This window comes from Taeniopygia guttata, chromosome 5, assembly GCF_048771995.1.
Source record: "Taeniopygia guttata chromosome 5, bTaeGut7.mat, whole genome shotgun sequence".
NCBI classification, from domain to species: domain Eukaryota; kingdom Metazoa; phylum Chordata; class Aves; order Passeriformes; family Estrildidae; genus Taeniopygia; species Taeniopygia guttata.
This window is the reverse complement of record NC_133030.1, coordinates 35643471-35662452: the sequence shown is the minus strand read 5'-3', so window position 1 is coordinate 35662452 and position 18982 is coordinate 35643471. Positions and strand designations below refer to the sequence as shown.

Below are 18982 nucleotides of genomic sequence, written 5' to 3'. Positions count from 1 at the left end.
ATGAAGACTACTCTGTCTTTCCAGGGCCTTCAAAGCCAGTCAAATTATGATGTGTTAAATATTAAAGCTGGCAGTCTTGCTATGAAAGGTTCTAATCAAATGCAAAATGAGATGGCAAACCATCAACCACAACCTATAAAGTTGTAAAACCACATGAAAATACAGATTCTTTCTTAAACTCATATTAAAAACACAATCAGTGACAGCAGATAATGTATTAACTGAATAAAGCACCTCTGAGAGAAGAAAATGCTTCCCGTGCTGCATCTGGAGCATTTTTATCCTTTGATGGAAGGAAGTGGGCAGTGATACCTGTAAACCATTGGTAACCATTCAGGGATTTTCCTGATTTTTGAAGTGTCTTAGCTATGGGGAATGAAGAAAAGAACTATGATTATAACAATGAAAGGTTTCAGATTAACCAAAGATACATTTTAAATTGTTTAAAGAACTTCAACAGAACAGAAATCCACAAAATAAAAACATCTTCAAAAATATTTACAAACAAATGGAAAAGCAAGGGTTCTAGGAGCAAAACCCTCAAATCCTTCTCCAACACTGCCTTCACAAAATATGCATGCAAGTAGCACATTAGCTGAGAACTTCAGTACTTTTTCTCCTCCTTTCCCTTTTTTGCTGATCTTTTACAATTTCTTGACCTGTTTGGTTACAGACTTGGCACAAGACATGACACTGAAAAGCTAAAATTTCTGAAATATTCAAGTGGCATAAAAACAGATTTTCAAACTTGTATGCCAAATTTTACTGGAAGTTAGGTGCTTAACCTGGTTCTGACAATCTTTGCAAATGCATAACATGTTTAGACATTTTTAAAGCCCACCAGGCACTTCTCTATATTCAAGAAATATCTAAGACCTAAATACTATTCAATACCCAAATCCTGTCAGCTGTGAAACTTAGTTTTCAGGAAGTTTACCCATCTGTGTATGTAGTGTAACAGAACTGTTGTGGTATTTCCAGGAGGAGGAGAGGGAAGGGAAGAGGGGAAAACGAAAGAAAAAATAATGTGCTATGCTCCTGTAAACTAACTTGAAATGCTTCACTACTATAGATCTATTGATTATTATCAGAAAAATGCATTCTAGAAGGATCCCTCTTTTCAGACGAATTACTACAGGTTGAGTACATTTTTTTCAGGAGTGTTTGGATAGTAATTAAGATATTCCACCTTCATGAAAAATCTTTTAATCTTAAAAAAAATAAAAACAACTGTGCAAAACTCACTGAAATCCAAAGAGTTATGTTTCAAAGTCTTCCAGATAACTGAAATATTTTTCTGTGGTTCATATTCTTCTGATGAAGGAAAAATATCGTCATCCATGCAGCTTATCTCACAAGAACAGCTACTGACCACAAAAGTACCCAAGGATTCTTCCTGCTTGAGACAAACATTATAAAATAAGCAAGTAAACAACATGCTAAGCAGTATGAAATCAGCATATTTTATCATTCAAATACATGTTTAAGTTATAAAAAATATTATATAGTTCAACAGGTACACATCTTAGAACAATTCACAAAATAATAGCATTAGGATTTCCCATTAGATTGCAGGACTGGCAAAGCATAATGTATTCCTGTTGACATACTAAATGGAAGAAAAAAGCAGACTTAGTAACTGAGGACAGCAGATATGAAAAAATGGTGAAACCCAAGAATAAAGACAGAAAGAATACTATTATAAAGAAATGGTATCCACAATTATATACTAAACAACTGTGTTTTCAAAAAAATAGTATAAACTAAGTGAACAAAGGAACAAAAGCACAAAAGTAATAATTTTATAATTAACATTGTCATTAAATACTTGAAATACAGCAAAAGGCTAGTAAGAAAGTTTTAAAACTTTTTGGAACAATGAATGGAGGCAGTCCATGTAAAAAAAAAAAATCTCGTTCTATTATCTCACAAAGATATTTATCCTTTCCATAATATGCTTTAGTATGAGTTGAGATAACAGAAAAATGCATTTCCCAAGATCTATACATTGAAGTAGTTTCTTGACAAGGAAGGAAAATCATTCTTCCCAAATTCTTTCTCAGGACCAGGAAAACTACCCACATTACCTTTTAAAGAAACAAAAAAACCAAACCAGCCAGAGTGCTTACTGACCAGTCTTTAACAATTCAGTGCTCATTACATTTTCAACATGCCACATAATTACAGCATACATTTTTGGTGGTTTTTTTTTTGTTTGCTTTCTAATTTTAGAGCAATCAGAACCCTTATTCTCTCCCATCTGATTTTTCAATCAGCCTAATCTGCAGAGCATATTGACTTTTGGACCATTAGCTTGGGTAATACCACTTGTCTATCTACAAGCAGTATGAATTATGACAGAATTTACCTAGAAACCCTAATCAAACATCACTGCATGCTGTAATGCCAGATTCTATCCATTACATTTCTTCCCAAAGATCTCAAATTTCATGTAGTGTCTAAACTATACATTTTACTGCAGGCTTCTTAAATACTAAATTCATAAAAATTATAATAAATCCAGATAAGGCAAGATAAAAAGTTGACAAAACATGAAAAAGGATCCAGTTAAGTAAAAAGAGTGCATTTGGAAATTTTAAGAAAAGGCTAAATTACAAAAAGATCATTATCTGTGAGAGGAAACTCAGTTCTGCTGACTCTGAAAGAGGTCATAGGTAGTTTTATAAGCACTGCAAACACTAAGTCTATTATCTAAGAGGGTCTGATGTTCTTTGGACTTAATTTTATTCATTCCTCCAAGAAAGACATGAAAGTCAAGGCAATAATCTACTTTACATGAATCAATTGTACCTCAGAGGTTAAAAGAAGTCAAGAAGATGTAACACAATACCCCAGACAAAAACTGCAATTTAGCACAAACATGACACACATTCCAACATTACCACAGACAAGCATCCAGCAGCATCCCTACCATTTCCCATTCATTGAATTGCACCTTTGACTACTGCCATCAGTGCGTGCATTTTGCCATTACCCAGAGGGATGCCTGATTGCTCCTAAGTCCTCAGGTATTACTTAAAAAAATAAAGAAGAAGGAATACAAATCTATAATTGAAAAAGATCCTAAGATGGTTTAAGCTACAAGAACCAAGCAAATTAAATTATTTTAGAAGTTTCTTATTGTTTACCTACAAGAGATCACTTCATGGATATTTACAGACTGTATAGCAGCATCACATGTTAGAACTGCTACCACTCACTTCTTACAAATTGTTGTTTTAATAAGTAAATTATTTTCACTGAGTAATTCGTAGACTCCGCCATGAAACAATCAATTTGCATTGTAGCATGGGCATTCAGGGAAGTTCTAATGTAACACATGCAGAGTCTGCACCTCTTGGTCCTACCCCCAAGTAAGCATGCACAGACATGGTGATATGAATGATGCCATCACACTGCTGCTTTGGGTTTTGTTTTTACATCACCTGGATTTTAACTTTACTATGCCATAAAAATGCATCAGAAGGGAAAAAATAGTTAACTGGAAAGGAAGAAGTTACAGGTTGCCAGTTTTTTACTCACTTTCATTAAGCTTTATATAATCACCTTTGAAGAGATCTACAGATACAACTATCTTCTAAGGCTGCTGTTAGAGATCTGTAACTTCTCTGACATTTTCCCTATTTTCCCTGACATTCCCTAATCAAAAGGACCAAATTCATATGTTCTGCAAATGAACATGTAAAGAGCACCTTTTCCATTTTTTTTGCCACTAGTTAAAATGCTTTCATCTATGTTTCTAAACATCACTTCTGCAGGATGTACTTCATAAAAAAAATTAAGGGTTTGAGCCTCACAGACTCTATCACAACTAGTTTGGTATAACATAGAAAACTCCCCTGTAGCTTTGTAATTTGTTAATGTTCCAAATATCCCAAACTGATGCCATGTGAAATTTTCGTATCATCTACGGTCACCTTTTTCCTAAGTAACGCTATATTTTACAAATAATTTAGCTTCTATCAGTATTTTGTCACAGAGATAAATAAAATTATACATCTGTATTTCCACACATACATAAAAGCCTGTTCAGTTGCAAGATTTTTGGAAATGATTGCAAAATATCAGAAATCTCTTATAAGTCTGCAAAAAAATTAGGGATTTCTGTTGATTTCAATGCCTATGATACATCACTATGACTCATTCAAAGCTCCAAAAACATTGGTAATGAATCACTTCCTATGGCAGCACAGGTGCAGGCTACAGCAGAAGTATTAGGTGTGGAACCTGGCACCCAAGGAACAAAAGGCTCAATGCCAGCCTAAGCAGAGCTGCCATACTCTGTTTAGTAGCTACATTTAAATCCACACAAATGCTGGTCCTCCATTCCTCTCAACAGAGGAAGTAATTTAAGAAGCTAAAACTTCTAGACTGCCACAGAGTAACTTTTCCTGAATAATATTCTCATCACTTTAAAAAGAAAAAAATCAAGCTTGCTATAATGACATTTTAATTAAATCTTACAGAACCTATTTTATCGCATAACATTTTCATGTTACTTCACAGAAGCAATATATTTTCCCATTTGTTACACAGTTTCTCCCACACCCACTGTACATTGTGATACCAACCTAATTTTGGATCAGAGCCTGCATGCATGCATACACTTAACTATATTCACATAACTCATGTCATTGATGCAAGTGTGCTCAGAATGAAGTTAAGCAAATGCACAAGTGTTCCAAGATCCAAATTCTCCTGTTGAAAAAGCCTTGGAGCTAGGACTTTGACTGATATAGCTGAAATTCCATGCAGTGGTCTTTTATGAAAACAACAGATTGTCTTTTTAAAAAGCTTACATTCTCTGCTACAGAAACTGGTATAAAAACCTATCACAACACAATTCTAAAACTGATAACTCTCCCACTGAACAGCAATAAGAATATAGTGGAGCAGAGAGCTCAGAAGACAAAAGATTATGATAATCTCTTTATTCTTTGTGATGCGCCTTGATAACAGAACTCCTTGAAATAAATATAATGAGAGAGATCACATGCATCTTGCATTATTTTGAGTACAATATACAGAATCGTAGGAAAGAATGTCCTTTATGCCAAAATACTTTCAAATAAAGTATCTTCATAATGAAAAGAGAACTAAAAATGATCTTTCCTCAGAGAACTGGACTGAATCTGCAAGCGAATAGAGTAGAAAAGAAAATCCTTTATTTATTATCTTAGTGTTTGAAATAAATCAGAGCACAAAAATTTTTTTGTGGTATTTGCTATCATGTTTCGAAAACAAAACTACAAGGGTTATCTATATTCTTATGCTGCAGAAGGGAAACTAAAGGTTGCCTAGAAGAAGTATAGTTCAATGATGACAAAGTATTCAAAAAATGCTACCCACAATGCCATTTACAAAATATGTTTTGAAACTTGAAACTCCTTCCTATTTTCCCTGACATCACTGACAAAGTCTAATTCTAAAGCTAAAGTTCTAAATGTAGATTAACTAAAATAATTAACGAGGAACTGGACAGAAAAAGGCTACAATGTTAAATCATATATAACCTATAGGATTACATGCCTTTAGTACACATGGCACACAAATATCTCCTGAAAACCTTTTCTAAACTTACAAGTGTACAAGTTACAGAATTATACAAGTGCTTTAAAATCTTCTCCAAAATTACCTGTACAATAGATCTCCTGCCATTTAACAGGGGCAAACTGCTTACACTTCTGACATGTATTCCAGCTACAAGGTCAAGATCTTTTACAAACAGGAAAACACAATATCAGTTTATAACAGGTTTATATACTGCAATGGTCCATTATAAGAAAAAGCAGCAGCAGGCATGATTCCTGTGTCTCTTATAGGCAAACAGGCACCTTACTTCTGCAAAGTGTAGAAAGAAAACTATGTTATTCCCTCTAATTCTGGACTATTCAAACTTAAGGGGTTGCAGCTTCCCATGTTTTATTGTTTGATATGTGTGTGCTCCCACTCACTGGAACTCGGAAACAAACTATTCATTATTAAATGTGGGAAAGAGCAAATGTGAAAGCATGAACCACAGCTAGTATGTTGACTACTGTCATCAGAAGTATGTTCCCATCAGCAGTAGCTCCAACAGCTTTAATTTCTGTTTCTGATCTTTACAAAGTCAACACAATAAAGTAAAAAACTATAGCAGAAAGTAAAAGCAAGTTCATTGTGTTGACAAACTAAAAAAATAAATGTTTTCCTAGTTGAAAACACTCAGAATTTACTTGTCCTTGAGTAGAAGGCCAATACACCTAATTTAAAGATTCTAGAATATGCTTCAGAACTTATCTCCTCCAAAAAAAAAATAAAAAAATCTATATTTTAAGTGTATGAAGTGATTATCTAGGCAAAGTAAAATACTGATGAAACTTGGTATCTATATTATAGTGGTGACCTTGCTTTATGCTCTGAAGTAAAAGAGGCATTCCCAAATTTTGAGCATTAGTGTTTCATTATCATTCTTTTATATTCTTACTGTTTTTTTGTAAAATGCCTACAAAAATTGTTTACCAAATTTTTAATAACAAAATATAGTATTTATCTCTTTAGCCTTCTCTGCATCACTATTTATAAAAGAAAAGTGGGTGTGTCTAAAAAAAGCTTCAATTATTATGCAAAAAACATCTTGAAGTTGCATAGAAATATATTAAACCAGAACAGTGAGTACAATGTTATGTTCCCCTAGGCACAAGGGCTCATTTTGCTGCCAGAAACAATCTAAACCAAATTTCTAAGCAGGCTTTGTAGTCAAACATGAAGAGATTTAGCTAAAAAAAATGCATTATAGAGGAGGAAAGACAGCAGAGACCAAGGTGCACTACCTATAATTGCAAAATGATTTTAAAAGTAAATTCAAGGAATGCAAAATTAAGACCTGTAGCAAATAACAAAGACAAAATTAATATACAATTCAGTTAAAAATATGTTTATCTCACAGCAGAAAAGATAACAAAACTGATGTCATAATACTTACTATAATTTCAGTTCACTGTGGAGTCTATTAATATTTTCTACAAAGTGCTTACAAAAGTGGCTACTTTTATACATTGTTCATAATGGTGTATTATTTTTCCCAATTTTCAGTAATCCCTTGAAAGCCTCAAACTCCTTCTGAAGCAGTTTTTTTCCTGCAGTACTTTATTATTATGGAATTGGCTGTAAAGTGCTGAATACTAACTGATATTTAAATTTTTCCACAGGCTTATAATAACCAAATAGTGAACCAAAGTCCAATACTACAGGCATATCAATCTTGAAGGCATGCCTTTATTATTATGCAGTCAAATAATGCTAACAGTTATGGTCTGAAAGTCTGACTGGTTCGCCATATTTATAACTTCTCAAAAACTTAGCTTATTTTATCATGACATAAAATAATCTACAGCTAAAAGATCTTAATGCTTTTGCAAAAATCAGACTCTTTTCCTTTTAAATATACATTAGTTTATGTACTAAAATTCAGGGCAAACTGCTGCAAACCTTAATGCTTGCAAACTGTGACAGGTTTGTCTACAACAGATTGGAAATACGATTTACTACAACACTGCCTGAAACTGTGGGGCTTTAACCAAATCTAAAGCGTCTACATAAGAAGGGGAGAAGAGCTACTGAACAGATAAAAGTAAAATTGTGATTCTTATATCAAATATTATGCATTTTAATATGATTTTTCTTCTGATTTATGTAAAGCTTTGTGGTTTTCATTTTCCCTAGCCTGTCACATTTTAGTGATGTATGGTACATTTTAGCATCAAGTTTGCTATGAGCAATAAAGTCAGTGGCCCCAAAGAAATATCAATATATTATCAGTCTTCCCCACCATGCCACATTCCCAAATTTTCCTTTATTCAGCCTATTTGGTTTCTTTTTCACATAGTTATATCCTTTTCACAGTCTCCCACACAAATGTTTAATGTTTTATGTTTGAAAGAAATCCAAAACTAGAAATTGACAGGATGAAATACAATTTACTTTCCAAGGCGAAATGAGGCCATCATGGAAGAAAAACACTGAGGTATTTTATCTGATTTGAACAATAAAATTTAAAAAAAAAAAAAAAAAAAAAAAAAAAAAAAAAAAAAGGAAAGGGAAGAGGGGAAGGCATGATCTATTGAAAGACATGCAGGAAATATTGCTTAAGAGATATGAAATTTGAAATACCAATAGAATAATGTCCTGTAACAATTTCTGCAATTCTATCATCAAAGTGCAGAAAGGCATAAGAGCTTTAAAAAGATGACTGCAACAATAGAAGAAAGCTCATGATGCACTGTCTTCAACAAAATACTAACACTTGTAGAGGCTAAGGAAGAAAAAATAATCATTTTAACTGTAAAACAATAAAATGAAAAACAGAAAAGTGATGACAAATATTGTCTGTTTTGACCTTAGTTCTGTTCATATGAAAGTCTGCAACATTTAAACCACCAGAATTCTTATTCCTGTTCTGCTCTTTCTACAGAATCATAAATTAGCAGAATTAATTTCAACAAACTAATAATGATTCCTTTAAAATGTTTGACCGAGATAATCTCCACATGATTAGAAGCCCTTCATTAAGTGTATTTTTCATATGGAAAAAAATGTAAACCCAGAACATTCAAAACTCAAGCACTTACAGGTTAGCAAGTTTTTAAATCATCCACTTTACAACAGAAATATCAAAAAGAGATTCCACCTCCCAACAAATCAATACTGTTCATATGGTTTCCTAATACAGCTGTGTTCTAGAGTGCAGCTGTTTTACCCAGGTTGCACATGCGCTTCACCGAACCACATTTGACTGACCTCCTTCAGGTTTTGAGATGAAAATTGCCACACAAATATACTACCTCCATGCATTCACTTGACACAGGTGTGTCTGATCATTCCTAAGGGCAAGTTCTGAAATTCAGCTAAATATGTGCATTGCTATTTGAATGTAACATCTACAGGAGAATATGATGAAAGAAAAAGAATATTTGCATCCTACTTGCCTTATTCTCCAGGTGTAGTTTTAAAAAATGAAGGTAGGCCACAGGTGCAAATGCATCAGCCGAATGCATGACCACCTTGGCTGAATCTCTGAAATACAAAATTTTTATCATTAAATAGTATAGTATATATATTAGAGACTATATCAAACAGTATATATATAGAGACTACACTTAGTCACTGTATAACACAAAATCTAATGTAACTCATTGAAAATCCATTAATTTCTTATCAATGTTTTTATATAAATTAAGAAAAAGTAGCTTGTTATATAAAATCATACTGTTAAACAATACATTACCTTCAAGAATTTTCAAAAGGAATAAACTATACTTCCTGTGTGAGCTGGCACAGGAGATGCAGCAAGAACCATACAACATCAAATGAAATGCAAAGAGTAAGCCTGTTTTTGTTACCTCACCACCTGGGGCCCCTGAAGCAGTGTTCAGGCAGGGGCACAAAAGAAGTGACACAGGCACTGCAGGCACTTGGTCCATGCTGAAGCATCACCAAACCTGTGGGTCCCGCCTGCATCTCAGGGATTTGCACAGGTGCAATATCCCACTGTGCTTTGATCTTCCCCACAGCAAGGCAGGGATCTCGAGTGTGTTCAATAGGGCCCCATAGTCTATCACAGGCCGATGTTACCTGTGTTATCTAAACACAGATGCTCTACTCATCCAACACACAAGGCCAAAAACAATTACTATGACACATGTGTTTTTGATGCCCCATCTGCAAGTCACTTGAGAGTATTTACAACCCTTCTTGCCAATCCTACACTATATTCCCACACTTCCAGATCACTATTAAGAGAATTAATTATCTGTAGTCTTTGAAAGTATAAACTACACTGTGTTTTAGATTCCAGAGACTAATACGTAAAGCAATCTTTAAATTTCATAAACAGGAAATTTTTCAAAAGTCCACTGTTTTGATAATGCTCCAGTGATTAGTTTCTGAAGTATTAACAACATACAGTATTGCACACTGAGAAATTGACTGATCGAGCCATCTTGCATCTGATAGTGAAGACTACTAGACACAACTTTTTAATGCCAAATGTGTTGGTAACAATGTTAAACTTCCTGTGTGCTGATTCAAATTAGTTAATTTTAGTTTTCATTTTTACAGACACAATCTGTCACACTTTGATTCACAAGAGGCAGTATCTGTTATATCCATCTGCATGGTTTTACTACTTAAGAAAAAGGTAGCTCTAAGAAACAAACATCAGAAGGTGAGAAACTCAAGGGAAACATAAGAGAAATTCAGATGCAGTAAAAGAAAATCTGAAAGTTGTTGAAAGTAAGGCTAAGGACACACATAATTTTCTGGAAACCATGGTGCCCTAGGTATCTTCATAGGGTTTAAAGAGATGATATATATAGATTTCTAGTAATACCACATAAAACCAATGCAAACTCAAAGCAGTTGAAGCTTTGGCCAGATCCCAGTTCCTCTACAAAAGTGTAAAATTAACAGAAATATCTGTTCTACAAAAGGTATTTTGGGATTTAAAAATATCAAAATGTCATAAAATAATGATAAATTCCTTTAACATAAGTTTATGCAAACTTTTAAAGTATTTTGAAAAATAGGCCTCAGATTCGTTCTTGAGAGTAACTATCAATATTCTTTATGATTAAAATATGGTTTATATTTAAGATATAAGGTACTTTATACATAGTTCCTTCCGATTAAAATAATTTTTTTCAAGTGACAATGGTGTCTTCTAATTATAACAGAAATAGGTAGAAAAAAATTGGTGGAAAGCAGAATAGTTCTGTTTAGACCCAATTAGTCTCCAATCAAAAAACCTAATCAAGTCCTGAATTTGACATGTCATATTCAGCTTTGAAAATAGTAAAAAACCCCAACCAATTCAAAACACAGGAAAAGCAGAGACTTAAAATGAAAAAAAAATGATTTGTGAGACCCCAATATATTCTATAAGGCAATTTCCCACTAAAAGCCTGAATTTTGAGTAGGAACTTGACTACCTAAGATGATTCATGTTTGATTGTAATGGAAACATAGGAATTTTGTTAAGGAAATTTTCAGAAGACTGAAAAAAATGAACAGTTGAAAAACTGTCTCAATCAGCTATTTGTTTTGAAATCATAATCATCTGATCTCTCAAGACTTCTTGAAGATCTACAAAGCATCCCATCACTTTGAAACATTCTGTAACTTTCTCAGGACTAATATATCTAGCTAGAACAAGACTGAGAGTACAATCAATGCTTCTCAGAACATGACTATTTTTTCATGTTTACAGAAATTATAATTTTATAATTTTGCTTTTAACTCCAAACCTGGAATTATAAGCCTAAACACAGAGCTAATAAGAAGGTATATAAAGGAAAATTGTATTTCCCAAATATTTCAAATGTGACCATTTACTTTCCAAAAGATCAAACTATTCTGTGTTCCATGAACAAACAGGCCTTTATCACAAGAGTGGATATTAGACGGTATTCTAATAGATGAGAAATAGATCTTTACAATTTCAAGAAATGTTGATTAATTGGACTTTAAATATCATCGTAAGAAGGATAGAAAATTCTTGGTACATTTCAAACACTGAGAGTAAGAAAGCTGACAATTGGATTACAATAGACTGCCTCGGAAAACCAGATAAACCCCAATCAGACTCTTGTTCAATATTTTGTTTGTAAGATTTTGCTTTCACTACTAGATATTGTTTATTTTCAAATATATGTTTCACTCAATCTGTCATGGTTCCTTTGTGAGGTACAAGAATGGCAAGAATTCAACTTACCATTCAGAAGCAAAATTCGTCATACAGTATAACATTAAAGAGACTCACATTTCTCCGTATATAACATTCAAGGTTGTATTTTATTTCTTCCTGAGCCAGAATATTTTTTTTATTTTGCAAGGATATACTGTAGAAACATACCTTGCCAAGTCTGAGAGGGCAAAAATCATTAACCAGTGAAAACACTACCTGCAAATAGTGTTATAAATAAAAGGCATACTAGATTTTCTCGTTCTTTTAGGTTTATGTGGTAAGGTTTTGGTGGCAGCAGTTAGTTTTTAGACCAAGGGGTGGTGAGCTCATTAACAACATTGTTAGTGTCTCAGTGATAACATATTTTAAAACTATGCTGCAACAGGAGTGAGAAAAACATGGTAGTGACAGTTGTACAGACACCAAGGTCAGAGAAGAAGGAGTGAGCAGAGGTGCTTCAAATGCCAGAACAGGTTCTATGCAGCCTATGGAAAGGACTGTGGTGAAGCAGGTTGCTCCCCTGCAGGCCAGGAAGGACACATCAGAGCAGATACACGCACTGCAGTCTGTGCAGAAACCCACACAGAAGCAGTTTATCTGAGAGGACTGAGCCCAACGGAAGACCCATGAGGAGCAGTCTGCTCCTGAAGGACCATGCCCCATGGAAAGCATATGCACTGGAGCAGTACTTGAAGAACTTGCCTGGTGGGAAAGACACACATTCCTACAGTTCACGAGGAAGCCACGGAAAAGACCCAAGCAGAAGCAGGAGAAAAGTATAAAGAGAAGGGGGCAGCAAAGACAGTGTTACAAGCTGACCAGTTTCATTCTCCACCTCCTTGCACTGCTCACTGGGGAGGATGTAGAAAAGTCAGGAATGAGGAAGTGAAGTTAAGCCTGGGAAGAGCAAGGTGAGAAGGTATATTTGATTCCCATTGGTCTACTTAAAATAACTTGTCACGTTCATACAGTAAAACTCACTGAAGAAGTGTTTAGAAGTCCACTGTGCCGTATATTTTTTATTAAATACTCACTAATTTAAATATTTCTTTTATGTACTTTTTGTGCTTTTAACTTTCATTATTTGGAGTATCACCAAGAGAAATAAAGACAACTCAGCTATACCACCTCTGCTTCAGCTTTTCCTACTCACTTGAACGGTCTTTGTATCACTGATAACCAGATCTACATTCAGAATATATTATAATATATTCCTACTTAAACTGCTCTTTGGTTGATCCCAAACCAAGGGCATAATCAACCAGTATTTCAGTGGACATTTGCCAAGATTAGCTGCCAATGCTTTAACCACTTTGTCTATTGATCTTCTCCTCCCAAATGCCATGCAATGAAATGGAGCTAACAGTTCTTGGTTCTCTATTCCTTACACAGACAGATCCCAGTCTTACAGAAAAGTGAAACAAATGGACCTGTACCATGAAAGCATCAATCGTGTCTATATGCTCCATAAGCTGGAGCTGCACTAAGATTACTGAGAATCAATCACCAATACATAATTAATGGTCTGTTTACTTGCTTCAGAAAAAGAGCAGCAGTCAAAATATTTTACTTGAAGCAACCAGGCCTAGCTACTTAACAGATTTATAAGAAACAAGACACAAGTATTTTCCAAAGCTCACTACACAGATTTTAGCAATTAATGTCAAAGGAATAAACTATTCAGTGTAATTGAGATGGATTCATACAAAGTTTTTATTTAAAATATCCTCTAGTAATTGAACAAAAGTGTTTACTGTTATCATTCTAAGCTACTAAACTTACACACACACACATACAGAGTTAATGGTAGCCCACAGGCTACTGAAGAGGCACTTTATCAAATTCAGCTGTAATGAAAGATAAATATTACAGGCAATTCACACTTCATGAAAGGATAAAAGTGTCAGTGTATAGGTACCAGTTTTACTGCAGGCCATAATCAGCAAGTAAACGAAAGTGCAAATGTCTAAAAAGTTTATAGCCCTCTATGAATGCCTCATCGTGTCAGGTATTGATTTAGGTTTCCAGAGGACTTCGCCAGTGTTAAACAACATGAGTGTCTGTGAACTTAAAGAACATGTTTTACTTCTGCAGATGCCATGTGTTACCTGTTACCACCTGTAGTTGTCTCAAACTAAATTTTAAGATGCTCCCATTGCTTTAATATAAGGGAATAGAAGAAACTGTTCCTTACACAACTATTTTCTTCTTAAACAGAGGGCAGTCCAGAGTGAATGTTTCATATTCCCCTCCTTCTCCACAAACATGGACTCCATATTTCTCAGAGAGCTATCAAAAAAGAGAAATTGAAACATGTAAATATTACACTAAATAAGTTTATTAAATATATTTTGCTGAAAATGTCAAAACCACTAAATACTAGTTGCTAGTACATACTACTATTGCTAGTAGCATGCAACTGCTAGTTCCATACTAGTACATGCATGGTTAAACCATGACATGTACTTTCTAAAAGACTATGCATTACAAGGCTGAAAAAAACCAATCATCATAGAGTCAGGTCTTGATTTCTTTGTATGCCTCTAACAGTGATTAAGAATTACTGATGTGTTACATTTTAAGTAGAACTGGCACAGGAGTATTTAGATTAACAAATTGATTCCTAGTTCTTCTTTCTCAGTGGTCATGAAAGCTTGTTCATACTCCCATACTTGTCTTTCTTTAGTATATCTATTTCACTTGGAGGAGAAACTTTTACTGTTGGTCAACAAAAGAAGTAGCATTTTACAAAGAAGTATACTATGAACACTTTTTTTACAACAGATTCAGAATCTGTATTCTATGTTTAGGTAAATATTCTTTCAAAAAAATCTAACAAAACAAATGGGAATTTTCTAAGTCAAAAACAAAAAGCTAAAGCAATATCTACAGAGAAACATGTTGTTTCTTTTATAAATTGTATTTCATATACTTGCTAAATCAACATATATTTACAAATACTCCTGAAGCTCTGGATATCTCACTTAAATACATAACTAGATAAATTTAAATATTCAAAATATGAGACATGACTATCTTAATTAATTCCTGCTTTATAAATGAGCAGCTGTGGAGCATGAACCGAAGTTCTTTTGCTGGAGTAAGGAGCACATAACTGTTCATTAGCTCACTGTACAACTGTTTCAATGTACTGTATTGATAGACAGCAATCAAGCACCAGATCTGAGCATGGGGACACCCTCTCTTGTCTACAGCAGAAATTCATGTCCCCAGCAGCAGATTGTATCACCTTATAAAGTCACTGCTGTGATTCAAGCCAAACCCTGTCCAGGCTTTTTAGCATTAAACAAGCAATAACATTCTGCTTTAAGTGACTCATAAGAATTGAACTGCAGTCCTTAACTCGATTGCTGCAAACACCATTGTTACTTTTGGGAATATTTATTTAACCCCTTTAAGCCTCTCCTTAGAGGAACAGAAGACCACTCATGTTGCTTCTGCAGTCAAAGTAGAAATACATTTCTCCAGAACATCAGAGGGCTACAAAAAGTCTGTCTGGAGGTTAGAAGATAATTCCAAATCTACTGTTTCTTTTGAGGCAAACATAAGACTGGGATATTTATACATCATAGATTACATTTTTATGTAGTTACTAAAATATCTGTGTAGCAAGTCTATTATGTATATTCAAATGATACTATGTTTTTATTGTTGAAGCTGAATGTAGTTCCTGTTACTTTACAGTTCTCTTTTAAAGCTTCTTACTTAAAAACATCCAAGAGTGTTTATAACTTCAGTTACTTAAACTAAAGGCTGAATCATCTTCAGCCATTATTTTGCAGAAAAGGAAAATGGTCTGAGAAAATAATACCTTGGTAATGTTCTATGAGAATATTTAGTTGTGTGGTGCCTCAAAATCTCTTTTGGAGCATGTTTGAAACATTTTTTCAGTATCTTGTTATGAGAGTTATTTTTAATTTTCCTTTTCACATTTTCTTTCAAAGAAAAGGAGCAAAAGAGAACCTTTAATCAAGTGCTCATTAAAAAATTACATTACTGACATAAAAGAGAACTCCATCTGTCAACAATGGCAACAAGGTTACTATAGGACAAATATATCAGGGATAATTACTGTTGATGCAACAAGAATGGACAACCTACAAAACAGTTAGTAAAAACCTTTTATCCTTGCTTTATTGAAAAAAACAAACAAACAAAAACCCTAAAGAAAACCATTAAAAAATTGAAAGAGAGAAAACCAGAAAAGATCTTTCTAACTGTAACCTTTCCACAGCGAATACATGGAGTGACTGTTTACAAATCACTTTCAAAATTGGTAGCTCTGCTTGTAAACAGTGACTAGAATAATTATTGGCAATTCGCATTGAATACTCAGAAGATCTGAGACTATTTCCTATCTTTGTTGTGAGAAATTCTCATTTTCAATGTCACTGGCTTCAACATCATTCTTGACACCAATTATACAAAGTGTTAAAGGGTTTTCAGTTCTCACAAATGTCAACAGGACCAAAAGATATTTAGCAGCTCATAGAACAGATCCTCAACGTTCATTTAACAAAGTCAGCAATATTTTATAAATGTCATCAATGGCATGAGAATTTTGCCTGTTAATAATTTAGAATATTAATATTATTTGAAGACTGATTGAGTTTGCAAATTGGATGCTAAATTAATAATAACAGGACATCATAGACTCTTAAGTTTTATGATTGCTAAATCTGCCTTCTAGTACAGATGAGCCAGAAAACTGCAAATTTATAACTCAAACATAACTAATTGCAAGTAATACAAGTCCATTTCAAACTCCAAAAGAAATCTATGATGAAACCATCTTCCAGACTACACAAAGTTTATCTTAAGTACACAATGAGATAAAGGATACATATATAAATGAGATACATAAAAATGACTAGTGCAAACATTACCTGAAGAACAGTCTCTTCCTACCTTGAGAATGAAACACAAGGATTAAAGCTTCCTTCTTTAACTTGCATAACCAAAGATAAATATTTGAATTCAAGTGCTTCCTTTTTTCTTTGTTCCCTTTCAGAAATTTTAAGACTTAAAAACTCTCATATTTACAGAAATGCTCTGTACATCAAGATGTTCTCATCAACTTTTGAGGCAAGCATAGAAATAAACATTTTCCTATTGCCTATTGGCAGAGATAGAATTACAAACAAATATAAAATTAATGTCCATTTGCAATTCTATTAACAAGTTCAAAGGAGAGTGGGACCACAACCTGAGACATAAGTTGACAGAAAATTCTTTAGTGTAAAAAGCTGAGAGTCCCGTTACAGAGGAAACATTGGGACATGAAAGTAATTTAATAATTTAGCAATTATCTAGCAACCACTCCTCAAAAACTAATCAAAGACCTATCAATTAGAAAAACGCAATTCAAAAACTTTCCTTTCTGCAATGCCAGTGTCCTGAGCCAGTAATATGCACCCCTGCTAAAAGTATGGGTGGCAGATCATCATTGCACTCGTAAGTTCAACATTCTGAAAGTAATGTGAAAAAAATTGCAAAAAATTTTTCCCACTCACTAATCCTCAATTTTTCTGCTGCTACAGCAGAAAAAAGCCCCTCACCTTTATGCCAGTAATTATTATAATTTCTACTGTACACATAAAGTAAATAAGAAGACTGAAAGTTTAGGTGATAATATGTTTTCAAAGTCAAATAATTGAGTGGAGGAAGTCAGGGCTGGCTTTTGGATTTATTTGTTGGGGATGTTTTCTAACCAACACTCTTATAATGCCGCAACCAGAGATTTTTTTGCTAAAAGAAGAATCACTAGCTCATGCTAATTTCTTATATATCCAAAAGACAAATTCTAACAGGTGCATTATAGTAATAACAAGTTAATTTTGGTCTCATCGACTGTTCCTTAAGGTAAATGTTTTGTTAAAAAAAAAAAAAAAAAAAAAAGAAAAAAAAAGTGAGTGAGCTCTATTTCTAGATGCTTTCCAGATCTTTCCAGTATCAGAGAAGCTGAACGTTGTGAGTACATGCTAAAAGTAAAAGATACTCCCTGCAAGTCCCAAATTACTCAACATGTATGACATTTTGTGGCTCTTTATCAAAGACACTGGGGCACTGATAATTTTGGGGCACTGAAGTTATTCAGATATAAAGTGATTTTCAACAGAACTGAAGAACATAGAAAACATAACTTTATTAATTCCAAACAGAACTACAAAAATTCTCACTTGCACATCACATTAGGAAAAATGCCATAATGAAATACCCTGCACCTAGCTGAATAAACAACTACAGTAAAGTAACATCAGATGTCAACACAAAACTCAAAAAAACTCCAACAAGAAAAACAAACTTATTATAAAATTTGAAATTATTGGTTAGATAATAGAGTAAAAATCAAAGATCACGAGTATATAAAGCCATGGCAATTTTGGATATGTGCAGTGTTAAACATTAAATCATTATGGTGTTTTATATGGTATAGTCAGAATATTAAATCGTATCTCTCTTCCTTACTGGAAATTGTGAACTCCTTGTTTTCACATTCTATCTGCCAGAACTTCTAATTCTGAAAATTTCACTGGTTTGCAAAAGAGTATTTTTGACATCGTTAGTATTTTTCTTCAGTTTATAGTTAATGATTTGGTTTTATAAGGCCTTAAAGCCAACTAAGTATCTAGTAAAAAAAAGTATTTGTATTTGCTTTGACTTTCATAGTATACATATGCACAAGAAACAGACAAATGAACAAATAACCAGTTGTGCAGTCTTCCCTACAGTGGCCTGACAAGCATTTCAAGCTGTGTCAGAATGCCCTACTTGTACACTTTAGCCAGTCATTGTTTTGTTTATAGTTGTATCAATAAAAGATAAAACCATCAAATGTGTATTTTGAGAAGTGTTAAACCATGACAGTAATAATTTCAGTGAAACCAAGTAAGTAAGAATCACTTCATTAAGACATCAAACATGAAGATGAATATATGCAATTTACAAAAAATACTAGGTACTTTTGGATTTAATAGTTTATTATTTTCTTTTAAAAATGAGTGATGGTGAAATCAAATGCTGAAGAATACTTCTTATTAGCACAATTAAAATTGCAATACTTGCTTCTACAGTTTTAAAGATTGATTCAGCTGAGGTGAGTAGTTATCTAGCTGCAACCCCTCTGAGGCTGCAACCTGAATTTTGATTGCAGAAGCTTTCTGTGAATGCAGAATGTTGAGATGATTTTAAGAAATAAGTGAAACAAGTCTTCCAAAA

The 18982-nt window shown here is 33.7% G+C and overlaps 1 protein-coding gene across 10 annotated transcripts in view; it reads right to left on the bottom strand.

Annotated features, from left to right (window-relative positions):
- DPH6 (diphthamine biosynthesis 6) overlaps nucleotides 1–18982 on the bottom strand; it is a 230517-nt gene that overhangs the window by 153962 nt on the left and 57573 nt on the right. For 8 of the 10 annotated variants that reach the window (XR_012056365.1, XM_072930168.1, XM_072930161.1 and 5 more), the window contains 4 exons: nucleotides 13938–14032; nucleotides 8988–9075; nucleotides 1246–1399; nucleotides 235–366 (listed from right to left, as the gene is read on the bottom strand). Coding sequence is in view for 9 of the 10 variants with exons in the window: in XM_072930168.1 (XP_072786269.1) it covers nucleotides 235–366; nucleotides 1246–1399; nucleotides 8988–9075; nucleotides 13938–14032 (469 nt within the window). In the remaining variant the exon portion in view is untranslated. Of the gene's footprint in view, nucleotides 1–234; nucleotides 367–1245; nucleotides 1400–8983; nucleotides 9076–13937; nucleotides 14033–18982 lie in introns of all 10 variants that reach the window. The other 2 variants (XM_072930162.1, XM_072930165.1) reach the window with 1 other exon arrangement.